This window comes from Artemia franciscana, chromosome 9, assembly GCF_032884065.1.
Source record: "Artemia franciscana chromosome 9, ASM3288406v1, whole genome shotgun sequence".
Classification (NCBI taxonomy): domain Eukaryota; kingdom Metazoa; phylum Arthropoda; class Branchiopoda; order Anostraca; family Artemiidae; genus Artemia; species Artemia franciscana.
Window position 1 is genome coordinate 21,584,657 of NC_088871.1, and position 16,452 is coordinate 21,601,108.

A 16,452-nucleotide genomic window follows, 5' to 3' on the forward strand; every position below is an offset into this window, starting at 1 on the left:
CATCAGAGGCTTTCTTTTTTTTTTGTTTTCGAGTTCTATTTGACCGTTTGCTCTTTCTTGATATTTTCAAAGATCACGTCATCTTTTCGTGATAAACGTAAAAAGAATACTAAGAAACTGCCAATTTCTATTTAAGATAAGACGAAATGAGTGAACGAATTCCAGCAATATTGGTTGATAATAATATAAGGCTGAATCATCTTTCTGATTCTTGGGAACCTTCTCCTATTTTTAAGTCATGCTCAAAATAAAAGACAGTGGATTATCTTGAGCCTTCAGATGCAGAAATTTAGAAGGCGAACTAAAACACCTGCTGCAAACGTGCATCAAAAGCAAACCCCTTCAAGGTCAACAAGTTTTATCGATTAATTTATTTGGTTATCCCCAGTTTTTTTTTTCACAATGTTTGGGGGTTTCTTTTTTTTTCAAAAAACTTTACATCTCCTCTTTCCTTCAATCCTAAAAATAACTGGGAAATGAAACTTCCAATATAAATATGGTTTTGCACGTCTTTGATTCAAAGGAAAAAATTCTGAACAAACAACTGAACCTTTATAACCAATACAGAATCTGGTCCAGTCTAAGTGAAAAATTGGGTCAAAATGATCAAAAAGACTTGGAAATAAACAACTTTTCCAGTTATTTCCACTCTCCTACAAAATTTATATTAAATTAATCATAATTACTTAATATACTAAATTATAGTGTATAGTAAATTACTTAATTATAAAATTAAGTAAAAGGGCGCACCTCATTGCAACAGTTCCATCAATGTTTACTTTGATCTATGCGACACTTGACTAATCCATGCAGTGAATTGTTGCTGTGGCTTTAACACCGACATTACAAATTTTCCGGGTCGCTGTGAGCGGATTTCTTATTGTTTATTAGATGGCTACAATATATGTAACCCATTTCAACTATTTGGGCGCATACATTACTATCGAGGCTCGAAATCAAACCTTGATCATGTGATAATGTCCAGCATTTCGTTTGTTCAACTGTTCGATTGTCCAACACATCATGGTAATAAGTAGCCATTGTTCTGTTTGTAATAATTGACAGTTGTCTGCGTTACTACCTTAAACATTCTCGTATCAATTCTTAAGGTACGACAAACCCTTCTTCAAAACAGGGATATCAAGCCCCACTGCAACGACTCATTTAAACAGGTATTATTATCAAATAGTGTGTTGGCAGTAGAAAGCCCTTCTGAAATATCAACTTTGAAATTAAGAAAAGAAAAAATGAGACTTACAAGGTGACCCAAAAAGATGCATACCCATATTTTATTCGATAAAAAATTTTTTTTTTTACGAATGTCCTTTCTGTTGCAGGAAATTAACTTATGGATGACCGTTTGCGGCTATAGTTGCTCCCAAATTTCTTGGACCAATCAGATGAAGATATTCTCCCTGGAGACCTATTTTGCGACAAAATCATACCAGAGTGTACAGATTCAGTTTCGAAAACGTTTCCATAGTCGCAACTTTCCACCAAAATCCACAATTGTAAGTTGGATTACGAAGCTCAGAAAGCATGGGATTGTAGTGGACTTCAGTCTAGATTCAGTCTAAGAATCCGTCTAAGCTATTACAAAAAGACTTCTAAACTCAATAAGTTAACGCTGTAAATTTTAAGTCCTTAGCCTGTATCCCCCCTTTATATATATCTTTATACATGAAGATTCTGCGTGACAAAACAATTCCACACAGGAAACATTTTGTTAAATTTTATTACAGGATTTATCTTAAAAAACGCTTATTTAAAGTATTTTTTGGTTGCAGCATCCGTATTTAAATCTGAATATCATCTTACGTATAAAATAAATGTCCGAATAAGGCATTGTTAATAGAATTATAGAAGCAGACAATAATAACAGCAACAGAATCTATTATCTCACCTAAATTGAAAAAATGCTGCTTCTTTAAGCTTGCTTGATATTCCACCTATAGAGCATGAGGAACTGATATTAAAGAAAATCCCGGCGTCATAACACGGGTTCAATAAGAATTGTGAAGTTTCAGGACCACTGATAGTACAACTTTCCCCAGAATAAATAGGAAAACATAAAACAAGCCGAATCTCGGTTCATTCAAATCTCCTCCAAATTTTAACAGGAGTGCCCAATTTTGGGCATTGAAATATACTCAGTTTTTGCAGGAATGCCGAGGGCATACAGGTCTTAGTTTAATTGGATCCAAGCTGACATTTTCTAAAACAACACAGATGTTTTGATCTAAACAACCTTTATGATCATGAAGTAGTAAGGGCTAGTTTAGAACGCAAAAGATAGACTAGCCACAACAATATACACAAATATGCTTATTGTGCAAATTTTTCAGGGGCGATTTCTACCTTTGAACGAGTGCAAATCAAAAGCAAGAAAACTAATATTTTCATTTCGGTTGGTTTCTACGAACTCGAATTTCCTCTCTTACCAGTTTCCCACACTCTTTGATTCCATATTGAACATTTAACACAAGTAATTTCCCATAAATTCCTAGCTGTCGAGTTATCAGAGAGGACCATTTCAGATATAAACAATTAGCACTTTCCAGTACCTACATAGGCATCGGGAACAATGAAGCTCGCCCTCCCCATAAAATATCTATAGGCAAAGTCCATGCCAAAAACAGCATTCTGGGATTGCCATTTCTAACAATGACAATTACAACAAAGAGGACTTAATTTCCCCTCCCTTTTTACATTAGTAGAGCGAAACCAGGAATTTAGATTTTAAATCAATTTAGTATATTAATAACAATGGTTGTAAGAGCATGAACTTAATCTTTAAAAAATGCTCGCAGACATGCTAAATTACTCATACTACGCCTAGAACAGAAATTTAGTTGTGATTTCTGCAAAAAAAAAAAAAAAAAAAAAAAAAAAAAAAAAAAAAAAAAAAAAAAAAAAAAAAAAAATCTAAGAAAAGAGGAAATTATTCCAAAAGTTTGTCATCACAATACCTCTAATACTTGGAATTTTTGATCATGCATCGCATTTATTTCCTTAATATTCGGGATAGAAGCTTTGATCGCTTTTACTTCATCAAGTAGAAGCCTAAAAATAAAAGGAAATGAGTGTGAAAAATTAAGTTACGTTTGCTTACAATTCTAATAACTGCACTTAGCTAAATCATTGAGACAAAACAGAACTCCAATAATGATGAGTAGCCACATACCAAATCAGTTTAGATTTTAGATCAAGTCAAATTAATTTAAATACATACATATTTGTTTATATGCAATCTAAAAAGAGGCAGAAATAAAAAAAGTGGTACACAGGGCGTAAGACAGGTGTCACACACTTAGCAGGAGACGCATATAAACACATTTTTAACAACTTCAGTTTTAAAAATTTGATACTTAAGCGCTTGGCGTGTTTTTTCTTTTGCGATTCGCTGAAGGCGCTACAAAATATATGGGGCACCAGTGAATGAATTTGTGTCTTTAAACATGTAATTTGACACATGCAGTCTTTACCTCTGACTATGCCCCCTTGCTTCAAATCTTGGACCAAGCTCAGATAGTTCCAAGTCTCTGTGCCTGGGATACACTTCAGTTCACACACTATATGATGCTCAGGGACAAGTCAAAGCCATTAGTTTGGCCTGAATCAGGGTTGCCCCCCCCCTTGTGATTTACTACTATTTCTAGGGGTTTTTTATATTACCTAAACCAAAATATCGCTAAATCAGCATGTAATCCAGAAGATTATAGCACAAACCCCTAAATCAACGAGAGAATCACAAAAATATAGTGATTCTCGTCCACACCGAGTGGCAACCCTGACCTGAAGTAAGAATAATATGCGTCATTACATAATTTAGTGTCATATTGATCAATCCATCTTGAGGTGCATACTTTCTGTAGAAGCCACTGAGTTCAGATACTAACCAAACTATCTGGTCATAAACCAAAATCGACAACATACCCCAAAACCGCAATTATTAAGAAACAACCAAATAAAACCTACGAAGAACTGAAATTAAAATGAATAATCAGACCAAACAAACATAAGTTATCACATATTATATAAGAGTGTTGAGTTCTCCACCCCTCGAGCCTCCAAGAAGCAAGAGCAATATCTGTGCTTTATTAAAAGCTGAACACCTTTTGAACAGGTGTCTCTGTCATAATAAAAAAGAACGAAGAGCGAAAAAAGAGAAAAAACGACAACAAACGTTTCTTAAGATACATTTAGATTTATAACAGTTAATTTGGTTCAACACCTAAAACGATAATGTCTCAGCACTAATTTTTTCTTTTAATTTTATTTCATTCAGATGCATAAAAATTCAATGCAAAAATATAAGTTTCAAAATATACATTGACGGTTTCATGAGCAATACGTTTGGCCTTTAGTCAAACTGACTGAACTGGAAATACAATGACATGTATTTTAAACAGACGTCTTTTTTGTTATATCCATAAAAAAGAACACGCAAAAAAACAACAACACATAACTATCAACATGCTAATCATGTTTAGTAGAAACAACTTCTTAGAACAAATAAATCTTTGATTAAATGCTGTACTATTTAAAAAGAAAAGACTTGTCGACCCTATATTTCTCTAAATCCAATTTTATAAAAGAGTATCAGAAATTGATAAAAACAAAACTTGTAAAATGTCAATCAACAATTTCTGAATCAAGCTGTTTAGTTGTCAATAAAACACAATCGTACCTAAGGAAATTTTAGGTTGCCAACGTTTCAAATATTATTTTCTATAATTTCCACTAAATGAAACTTGACTTCATACGTCACATCTAATTTCTATTCATTTTAAGTTTTATTTATTAGTTCACAGCTTGTTTGTTTTGAGCTTGATTTATTAGGTGTATTAATGTCTGCTCTTTTCAGGTTTTAATATCGCTTCTTTTTTTTCATTCTCATTTTAAGTTCTTTTGTTTCAGCACTATGTAAGCCTAGGTAAAACGAGCAGAAGACATAGAGAGGAAAACAGTCAGATAGACCATTTTCTACTTAAAAAAACAAGAAGAAAGAAAATAGCCACGCTTTCCATGCCTAGGCAACGGTAGACCGTTACGTCTGAATTTACCATTACTAGTTGTTAAAACAATTTAAGTTAGAGAAAGTGGACTTTTGGGGTGAATTGCTAGAGCGCAAGTAACTACTGAATCAGATCCTTAACATTTAAACATTTTCCTTAAAGGAATTAAAAACTACTAACGACACAACCACAAAATTGACCTAGAAAAGTTCAAAACAAGTTAAAAAATCTAAGCTTACTTGGAAAAAAATTGAGCCTTTGTGGCTTTGTATTCTTAATCATGGATTCTTTCAAGCAGCTAGGAATATTAGTGAAAAAGCTTTATGCTTAATAGAGAGTAGAAGGGGTTTGTACAAGAATTATCTGAGTGATAGATCATATGAAAACAAAAGGAATGTAAAGAAAGTAGAGAAAGCATTAAAATATGAATTAAGGAGATGTGAAGTGGAGGCCATGGATAAAATTGCTGAGGATCTGGAAGATGCAGCTAGACGGCATAATAGTAAAATATTATACTGGCATGTTAATAAATTGAGAGGGAATGGTGAATCCAGACTAGTCCCAGTTAAAGATAGGAATGGGGCCACAATTAGTGATAAGGAAAGAGTTAAAGAGAGATGGGCAGAACATTTTGAGAATGTGCTAAACCGAAATACAGTTTCAGGAAAAGATATAGATGAAAATGAAAAAGTTTGTTATACCTTGGATGTGAAGGAAGATTTGTTTTGTAAGAAAGAGTTAGCGACAGTACTAAAAGGATTAAAAAATAATAAGGCTCCAGTTGCTGACAGTGTGATAAATTATTTTCTTAAATATGGTGGCTCTGAGGTTAGAAATAAGCTACTGAAGATTACGAATATAGTTTTTGAAAAAGGGGAAGAACCTAATGAATTTAGGAAAACTTAATTAAACCACTGCATAAGAAAGATGACAAGAGTGAGGCTCGTAATGATCGAGGCATTAGTCTGGTCTCTGTAGACAGCAAATTACTTAGTAATATGATACTTTTTAGGGTGAGAGATGCTGTAGACAAAATTTTAAGAGAAGAACAGTACGGTTTTAGAAAAGGTAGAGGATATGTCGACCGAGTTTTCACTCTTAGGTTAATAATTGAGAAGTCCTTTCGTTTTCAAACCCCTTTGGTCCTCAGTTTTATAGATTATGAGCAAGCGTTCAATTATGTTGCTAGAAGAGCTTTAGCAAAGGTCTTATCCTTTGCTAATGAAATGAGGAAATGACAAAGGAAATGACAAAGGTAGGAAATGAGGTTAGCAATTGTTTTTGTATTAAATCAGGAGTTAAGCAGGGTTGTGTTCTATCCCACTTTATATGGATCATTTTCATGGATTTCATCTTAAGGAGCACAGGAAAGGCATTTGGAGATCACGGAATCAAATGGGGAGGAAGAACTCTGCTTTACTGAGATTATGGTGATGACTTAAGCATATTAGATGAAAGTTTGAGCAAAATGAATGAATTTTTAGAGGTTTTGCGAGTTCAGGGTGCTAGAATAGGTTTGAAAATTAATGTTAAGAAGACTAAGTCACGAAGGCTAGGAATAAGTGAAGATGAAAAGGTAACGTTGGGTAACGAAAACATTGACCAGGTTGGTAGCTTCATTTACCTTGGTAGTATTATTAGAAAAGACGGTGGAAGAAGTGAGGATGTTAAAAGTAGAATAGCTATGGCTCAGGGTGTTTTTTCACAGTTAAAAAAGCGTTTGGAACAATAGGAAGAAAAGTCTGCAAACCAAGATTAGAATACCGGAAGCTACCGGTAGAATACCGGACGCTACGAAAAGCGGATGAAAATTTACTAGATGTTTTCCAGAGAAATTGCCTATGGATTGTTCTGGGAACCCGGATGACTGACCGTATTTCAAACAGTAGGTTGTACGAAAAATGTGGTTCAATCCCGCTTTCTAGGGCTATTTTGAAAGAAAGGTTGAGACGGCTAGGCCGCGTTCTGCGGATGAAGGATGACAGATTGCCGAAGATTGTCCTTTTTGGCCAACCGTCTGGAGCTACATGGAAAGTAGGTCGTCCTCGTTTAGTGTGGGAGGATTGCACAAATAAAGATTTAAAGGAAATGGGAACTCCCTGGGAGGATGTAAAGAGGGAGGCCTTGAAAAGATTAGGTTGGAGGAGGAGCGTGCATAGCTGTGCTAGCCTCAGGCGGCTTTGTGCTACAGTGAGTTATTAGTAGTAGTAGTAGTATTATCAAAAAATTCTTACATCACCGGCTCCAAAGTAGGCCACTTGACATTATCCAGCAAATCATGAATTTTAATTATAAAAACCCAAATAAAATATTAGCATTTTTTAAAATATATTACTATTTTCGCTTTTCATTGGGCTAAAATAAGGAATCATTTTCACCAAATGGCACAAAAGCCATATTTACATATTGGTACATGTTCTTTAGCAAGCCTATGTGTTACACACTAGCTTATCCCTAGCTATCTTTCAGTAAATAAAAACCAGACTCAAAATAAAGAATCTGCCTTCTTTCAAAAGTTAGTCAAGTTGGGTCAGAATCAGGTTAGACTTTTATTTGTATTTTTTTTAATGAATCGGTACTGAGCTAGTTTTGAATTATTTAAACTATACGGGGTAATCTTGTATTATCAATGTTGGAACCCTAATAAATTCGCACTAAATGTACGTTCCTTTTCTTTCCAGTTTTTCGTGGCATCAGTATTTCTGGCGCATATTAGTATCAACACGATTTAAAATATCCACTGCAGTATTTACCTATATTGTTCCATTGTTGTTTGTACGGCCAGACTATGGGTAGCGCTGAGGGCCCGGATTTGTCCGTCAAGTCTCTCTGGACTTGGTCTAGCTTCAGTGAAACCATGTCGTGATAAAGGTCCAGATGAGCTGACAGACGAAAGCTTTGAGCCTTTCACCGGCGTTTCTTTCACACAACTCTTCGGCGTTTCTCTAATACTGCTCTTAGGCGTGCCATAAAAAGTACTATTGTTAGAAGAAAGTACTTTCTCTGTAACTTCCCCTGAAATGAAAGCAAAATACGAATATGAAAATAAATAAGTAAACAACAGAACCTATCTGCTAAAACTAAACCGGTCTTTAATTTTGTTTAAAAATGCTTCCAGTGTTTAAATATATAAAAAAGTTCTCAAAAACATTTCAAGCAAAACCCCCCAAAACTTAGCTCTTATTTTACCACTACTTTGTATCATAACAAAAACATAATGGACGTGAAAAGGCATGTTTAGCCCCCCCCTCTTTTTCTATGAAAAAATTACTTTGAACAAGCAAGTTCAAAGGAGTGCTGCAAGGAGTGCAGCAAGCACTCCTGAGTTAAGATGAAGGAGGAAAGTTGGAAAATAGCCTGAAAAGCCGTTCATTTATAAAGTGATTATGCTAAGACAGGGTCAAAAAGCCATGGACCCCACAAAAACTAAATGACTACTCATTAAACCTCTAAGAGGAGACTTAAATGAACAAATAGGTTCAAATCTGTTCTTAGAATATAAAGAAGTCAATCAGCCTTGTCAAAATCAGAACAAGTTCTTCAAGTGTGTGAGGTTTGGATGCATCTCAGTTAGAGATGCAACATTCACCTACAGTAGCAGATCAGAAAGCCACACTACATGAGTTGCAGTTATTTTAAAACCAAAGGCAGAAAACGCCTATGCTCGTGGAAACTAATCAATGAGATTATCCTCTTAGCTATATTCATTTCAAAACATACAAATGAGACCATATCAAATAAATCCTACAGTATGTGCTTGATACCGGTCCTCCCAGCAACATCACTTCTAGAGCACGAGCCTGAATAATAAAACTGGACCGTGACGCATTATTCTGTCCAGCCGTCCTGGGGCAACAAAGACTCAGATGTACTAGGGAAAATGATACTGTATTAGTTAGGTTTGCCCTATCAAACGATCCCCTCACAATAGGCACCCTGTTTGAACATAAAGAGATACATAAGTGCACACAAATCTCTGAAACTGCATTGCCAAAAATGAAACTCATTTTTGATTCGAAGAAGATAAAATACGAGCCTAAACTACCAACGAAAATTAAGAGATGCTGAAGTTAGATCATAACACAGACTTGCGGATGCAAAGCTCAAGCTAAAACTTCGCTCAAACAGATCACAACAGTTATCAAAACCCCCAAAGAAGTTTGTTGCAGACAAATTGACCAATGAAGATATCAGAAACCACTTACGAGTAAATTGCTGGATTGGCAAGACATTAAAGAACTCCAGATATCCACAATAAGCATACAGATATAGGTAAAGAAATTATCAGACTTATAAAAAGCCCTTAAACAAGTACTTGATACCTCAGAAGATACAAGACTTAATAGATAAACACACGAGACTAGGACAAAACATTATTAGTAGCAACCAAAGCCGTACCCAGACAAGCAGAACAAGTTACTTTAAGAGGCAATGCCTACTATGTCTGTAGACTTTGCCACCCTGCTATTCCATCAAGACTGTAAATATTGCAATTTTCACCCACAAACATTAGAATCTTACCTAGTTTTACCACTCCCAGGGCTTTCTGTCCCCTTTTATCCCCCCCCCCCTAAATCCGACCCTGAGAATATCTCAAAACAAACAGAGGCTTTTCAATAAAAACAGTCATTCGTATTGCCACCATTCCTGTTCATTCTCAAACTCGGTTGTATATTTAGACAAGTGGAGATCCGATCAAGGAGTCAGGGATATTAGTACAATTAGGGCTACATATAAATACTCCATAAACCAAAGCAATATCTATTACCGACTGTGTTATGAGTATTCAGCTGGAAAATTAAATCACAAAATAAGTTACTCGCTTCAGATACCTTAGGAGCATAGTCAGATGCAGTCCTAATTTAGAGAAAGATATATGTAACTGTGAATAGGTTAGCATATCAATGTCTCCGGCTGGTGAAGAAATCAATCAATTATTTGCTTCATCTTAAACTCCGGTTTAAACTACAGGCTCAGAAATATGCAACCAAATGTCTGAAACTTACATACGAAGAACAGATGACCCCAATGAGTAATTGTCTCCAGAGAATACCAAATATCACCTAGACAGAGAAAATAACAAAAGGTAGATGAACACGCTGATTTGGCAGATATATCCGAGAGAATTACATAGCGATGTGGCAATACTTAAGGCATTTAATTTGTACACAAACCACCAGACTTCCTAATTGAATAACTTGAATTGAGGCACTTCAAATTGAATTCGAGTCTTGTCCTTCGGATTTTTGCTCGACCGACATTTGAAATACTTCAACTTTCAGCAGCGAAATTTTTTGAACTACTTGAATAGTGAATGCCCCTTGCTTTCCTAACTGTAGCATATAATTTTTGTCTATTCCATTTTAAATAGAACTATTTTTTTTAATTATTACTATAATCCAGCTACTAGTATAAGTAAAACTCGCTGGTTATTCATCGATCAAGCGCTAAATCAAGTTTTTAGTAGCTCTAGGTTCATACAGATGTTCACATATGGGCAATTTTCGCCTGTCACAGTAATTATTTATGCTTAGTCGAGTAATTACTAAAGCGGAACAAAATTCAACTTTTAAGCTTTCAAGTGATTGTTCCAGAAAACTAGTTGAAAAGTTTATCATAGATGTAAATGACGAGAGACATAAAAATTCTGTACAAACATAATACCAACTACAATTGCTCACTGATACGATTGACAGTCTATTGTACCAATTTTTTCTTTGTGAATTTACAGGAAGAGACGACATGGTCTACAACAAGGAAGATATTTTAACAAAATTTTGGAAATCTACTAAATAGTTTAATGCAACTTCAAAATAATTTAAATCATAGCAAACCGTACTAATATGTACATACTGACACTATGTTTATGTAAGATCTACAGTCAGTTTTTCGTGTGGACAGACAAAAAAAGGAAAAAAATAACTAAAAGGAAGGAAGAAAGAGAAAGAGGAAGAATACTTACGATTATTAGTGGGGCTCATACTGTCCGAAGCTAAACGCTCATCTACGTCTTCAATAACTTCAGCAATAGTCTTATTTAGCTCATTTCCCGGGTCAATCCCAGGTTGCCTCAAGCGATCCAAGGTAAGGTGGAAAGCTTCTCGCGCTCTTTGTAACGATGCATGGTACGCTGAAAGCAGACTAGGACTTGCCATGCTAGGGCGAGTACCTCTGAGCTCTTCAATAGCCTTATTCCGGTAGATTAAACCAATATAGTAGGAAGCTTCAGGTCGAGAAGAATCTGCGAAATAACAACAAAATTAGCCTAGTAGAAAAAGTTTTATATTGAAATAAACACATGTTTTTTGAGGGGCATAGTTGATTGATGAGTCCACGGGATCCTCTTTCCTAGGAAAATCTAATATAATTGGGAACAAAAATGTTCTTTTTTTGGTTTGAATTTCTCCCCCCCCCCCCAAAAAAAAAGATTACTCCAATACCCCCACTCCTCAAAGCGTGAGAAGAAGATATTACTAAATTTCTTGGGATAAAATATTCATATCCTTAATAAGAGCAGCAGTGTCGCACAGTCATTTGTCGGGTTGATTTGCAAGTCTCATGACCATAGTTGAATCTAAACAACTAATACCTGTATCCATCATAAGAAAAAAAATACTATGCATTGCATCTCGCTATTATTTTCATTTCTTTTTTTTTTATCCATTTACCTATAAGGCCATATTGAAATGTAAGGAAGGAGGAACATCAAACGTCTCATCTTTACACTGCTTCCACTATCCTCGAATTTTTCGGGGTTCCCCTAAAAAATAATTCAAAATCTCTCCAAAAATGACAATTTGTATTTTATGTTTTCTTCCGTGCATCCACAAATACTAACTTTCTGAGTGGTTACCGAAGAGCTCAATTTTTGGTACTTTCTTGTTCTATAGCACACACTCAAGAATTGAAGTTAGGTTACTCATAATGAAATATACCAAAATACGATGAAAAGATAATAGTTAAGTAACAAAATTATGGAAACTACAACAAAGAATTATGGAAGGGGGACTGCCTAGACCACGCTATATTAAATACACAACCTAAATTAAAATAGCCTAACCTAATCTAACCAAAATAACAACTAAATGATGAATTAAAATATAGCAACAATCTAGTTTCCCACCGAGCCGAGGCTAATTGTCTGGTATAAAGAACATGAAAAACCGGTTATTATCTCGTGTTCCCAGTATAAATTCTCAAGTGCATGCTATATAACAAGGAAGTACCCAATTTTCTGTCAGAGATAGTGGAAGGATAGCAAGTTTTCTTCAGCCTACAGTTTTTTATTTTGATTTTCTTTTTCCTAGGAAATAAAAGATTTAATCGAAACAATCCAAAAAAAGCTATTAAAATTATGGCTACTTGTGTGTTATTCAGTACACAAAGAATTTGAATCTACAGATCAGACAATAACCAGATTATACCTGTCAGTATTTGAAGAAAATTAGCTTAGGCTCAATTGAAATCAACGTTGTAGGTATATTTTTTATTAAATATTTAATATAAAGAGATAGTATTTTGGCTAGGTTAGGTATTTAATACAATATGTTCTGTCTGCCCCCCCCCCCCCTACCATAAATCTTTCTTGTAGTTTCCATAATTTCGTAACTAAAGTTATTATATTTCCATCATATTTTGGTATATTTCATTATGATTAACCTAACTCCACTTCTCGAGTGTGTACTGAACAATACACAAGTACCAAATTATTTTTAAAGCACACTTACCTTTAATTTATCTTTCATAAAAATCTGGCTTGACTAAACAACATGACAAATAGGAGACACTTTGCATGAACCAAGGCCAAAAGGTCTTAATTGGTACCTAAACTCAGGATATAATCCTGAGTAATTACCAAATCATTACCAAATAATAATTACCAAATCAGAAGCGACCATAAAGGAAAAGAAAATTCTTATTATCACTTCACTTAGTTGTAAAATTGACAGTTTTAAGAGCAGTTTTATGCAGTATTTGCTTCTAGTATTACCATTTAACTGCATTCAAACGATTTGATCGCCATTTAGCTGTATATGCTCTATTAATTGTAGTTGTAATTTCCATTTTAACGACGTATCGCGTAGTTTTAATATATTTGTCATTGATAAAAAACTTGTTTATTTTGTCATTAAATTTTCCTAGTCCTGTGTCATTTGAGGTTGTTGGTTTCTAGGGAGCTAAAGGGCTATATGGTTGAGAAAACTTTGTCTTCACGGAGGACTTAGCCCAAGCTTAGTCTAAATATTACAGGACTTTCCAAGAACAAGTGACATGAAAAAAAGAGCCATGTTTCTAAATGGTACATTTTCTTGTTATTTAGTAAAAATAATTCATGGGAACTTGATAAAATTTGCCTTGAAACTAAGCAGGGTATGAATAAAATAGAAAAAGAGGGAACTAACCTTCAAGATAAGTAAAAGCATGATCTAGTTGCCGTGATCTTATTGCATCAATACCAAGAAAGAAAAGCGCCTCGTCTCGCAACTTTTCAGAATCCAAACTTATTAGCAACTGTCCAGGAAATTCGAAGAGTTTCTCATCCCTATGGAGAATACTGACAGGATCTGCTACCATACCTCCGGTGAGAAAGTGTTGCCAGTATAAAGATGCACGATGTGAAATGGCCTTCATTTCATCATTCATGTAGTCTGGGAGTCGAAATGGATCAAATGAAAGGTGCACTAAGCCATCGTCATAGTTAATGGCCTTAAAATGGAAAGTTGTATATTAGCAATCTACTGACCAAACATATCACCATTCCGCATATACAGAAATTTTATTTATACATAATTTTATTACATATTTTTATATACATAATTTATACAGAATTTCATATAAGAAAAAAGTAATAAAAGGAAAAATGAGTCCCAACAAACCGACTATAGCCCCATCAGATTTTATCTGATCTCAATGAAATTTGATGTATAGAAGGATATCGTGTCTTAGAGCTCTAACTTTAAATCCCGACCAGATCTGGTGACATTGGGGGGTGGGGGTTGGAGGGGTAAACCTAAATTTGGAAAACACTTGGAGTGGAGGGATCGGGATGAAACTTGGCGGGAAAAATAAGCACAAGTCCTAGATACACGATAGACATAACCGGAAAGGATCCACTCTCTTTGGGGTAGATGGGGGGGGGGTTAATTCTGAAAAATTAGAAAAAATGAGGTATTTTTAACTTACGAACGGGTGATCGGATCTCAATGAAATTTGATATTTAGAAGGATATCGTGTCTCAGAGCTATTATTTTAAGTCCCGACCGGATCTGGTGACATTTGGGGGGGGGGGGGAGTTGGGAGTGGGAAACCTAAAACTTGGAAAACACTTAGAGTGGAGGGATCGGGATGAAACTTGGTGGGAAAAATAAGCACTAGTCCTAGATACATGATGACATAACCGGAACGGATCTGCTCTCTTTGGGGTAGTTGGGGGGGGGGGTAATTCTGAAAAATCAGAAAAAATGAGGTATTCTTAACTTACGAAAGGGTGATCGGATCTCAACGAAATTTGATATTTAGAAGGATATCGTGTCTCAAAGCTCTTATTTTAAGTTCCGATGGATCTGGTGACATTGGGTTAGAGTTTGGGGTGGGAGAACCTAAAATGATGGAAAACGCTTAGATTGGAGGGAGGGAGATGAAACTTGGTGGGAAAAATAAGCGGAAGTCTTAGATAAGTGATTTACATAATTGGAACGGATCCACTCTATGGGGGGGGGGGGGGGTAATTCTGAAAAAATAGAAAAAATGATGTATATTTAACTTACGAAGGAGTTATCGGATATTCATGAAACTTCATATTTAGAAGGACCTCGTAACTCAGATCTCTTATTTTAAATCTCAACCGGATCCAGCGTAATTGGGGGGGGGCAGTTGGGGAGAACCGGAAAACTTAGAAAATACTTAAAGCGGTGAGATCAGGATGAAACTAGATGGGAAGAATAAAAACCTGTCTAAGATACGTGACTGACATAACCGGACCGGATCTGCTCTCTTTGGGGTAGTTTGGGGGGGGGGGGGGGGTTAATTCTGAAAAATTAAAAAAATGAAGTATTTTTAACTTACGAACGGGTGATCGGATCTCAATGAAATTTGATATTTGGAAGGAAATCGTGTCTCAGAGCTCTCATTTTAAATTCCGACCAGATCTGGTGACATTGGGGGGAGTTGGGAGGGGGAAACCTAAAACTTGGAAAACACTTAGAGTGGAGGGATCGGGATGACACTTGGTGGGAAAAATAAACACAAGTCCTAGATACATGATTGACATAACCGGAACGGATCCGCTCTCTTTGGGGTAGTTGGGGGGGGGGGGGGGGGTAATTCTGAAAAGTTAGAAAAAATGAGGTATTTTTAACTTACGAACGGGTGATCGGATATCAATGAAATTTGATATTTTGAAGGATGTCGTGTCTCAGAGCTCTTATTTTAAATCCCCCTGACATTAGGGGGGGGGGAGTTGGGAGGGGGAAACCTAAAACTTGGAAAACACTTAGAGTGGAGGGATCGGGATGAACCTTGGTGGGAAAAATATGCACAAGTCCTAGATACATGATTGACATAACCGGAATGGATCCGCTCTCTTTGGGGTAGATGGGGGGGGGGCTAATTCTGAAAAATTAGAAAAAATGAGGTATTTTAAACTTACGAACGGGTGATCGGATCTCAATAAAATGTTAAAAGGATATCGTGTCTCAAAGCTCTTATTTTAAGTCGCGACCGGATCTGGTGACATTGGGGGGAGTTTGGGGTGGGGGAACCTAAAATGATGGAAAACGCTTAGATTGGAGGGATCGGGATGAAACTTGGTGGAAAAAATAAGCAGAGGTCTTAGATGCTTGATTTGCATAATTGGAACGGATCCGCTCAATTTGGGGGGGGGGGGTCAATTCTGAAAAATTAGAAAAAATGACGTATTTTCAACTTACGAAAGAGTGATCGGATCTTAATGAAATTTCATATTTAGAAGGACCTCGTAACTCAGGTCTCTTATTTTAAATCTCAACCGGATCCAGCGTAATTGGGGGGGGCAGTTGGGGGGTACCGGAAATCTTTGAAAATACTTAAAGCGGTGAGATCAGGACGAAACTGGATGGGAAGAATAAAAAACAGTCCAAGATACGTGACTGACATAACCGGATCTGCTCTCTTTGGTGGAGGTGGGGGGGGGGTAATTTTGAAAATTTATATATTTGTAACTTACGAAAGGGTGACCAGATCTTAATGAAATTTGATATTTAGAAGGATCTTGTGCTTTAAAGCTCTAATTTTAAATTCCGAACAGATCCTGTGACATTGGGGGGATTGGAGGGGAAACCGGAATTCTTGGAAAACGTGAAAATTGGGGTATTTTTATCTTACGTATAGGTGATCAGATCTTAATGAAATTTTTTATTTAGAAGGAATTCATGTCTCAGAGCTCTTATTTCAAATC

The 16,452-nt window shown here is 35.8% G+C and overlaps 1 protein-coding gene and 1 long non-coding RNA gene across 2 annotated transcripts in view; both read right to left on the minus strand.

Annotated features, from left to right (window-relative positions):
• The window catches only part of LOC136031143 (uncharacterized), a 343,784-nt gene that overhangs the window by 267,561 nt on the left and 59,771 nt on the right, over nt 1-16,452 (minus strand). The window lies entirely within an intron of this gene.
• The window catches only part of LOC136031136 (E3 SUMO-protein ligase RanBP2-like), a gene marked incomplete in the record, with an annotated part of 74,307 nt that overhangs the window by 27,942 nt on the left and 29,913 nt on the right, over nt 1-16,452 (minus strand). The window contains 4 exon segments of the mRNA XM_065710454.1: nt 2,970-3,063; nt 7,772-8,033; nt 10,981-11,259; nt 13,421-13,724. Of these exon segments, the coding sequence (XP_065566526.1) occupies nt 2,970-3,063; nt 7,772-8,033; nt 10,981-11,259; nt 13,421-13,724 (939 nt within the window).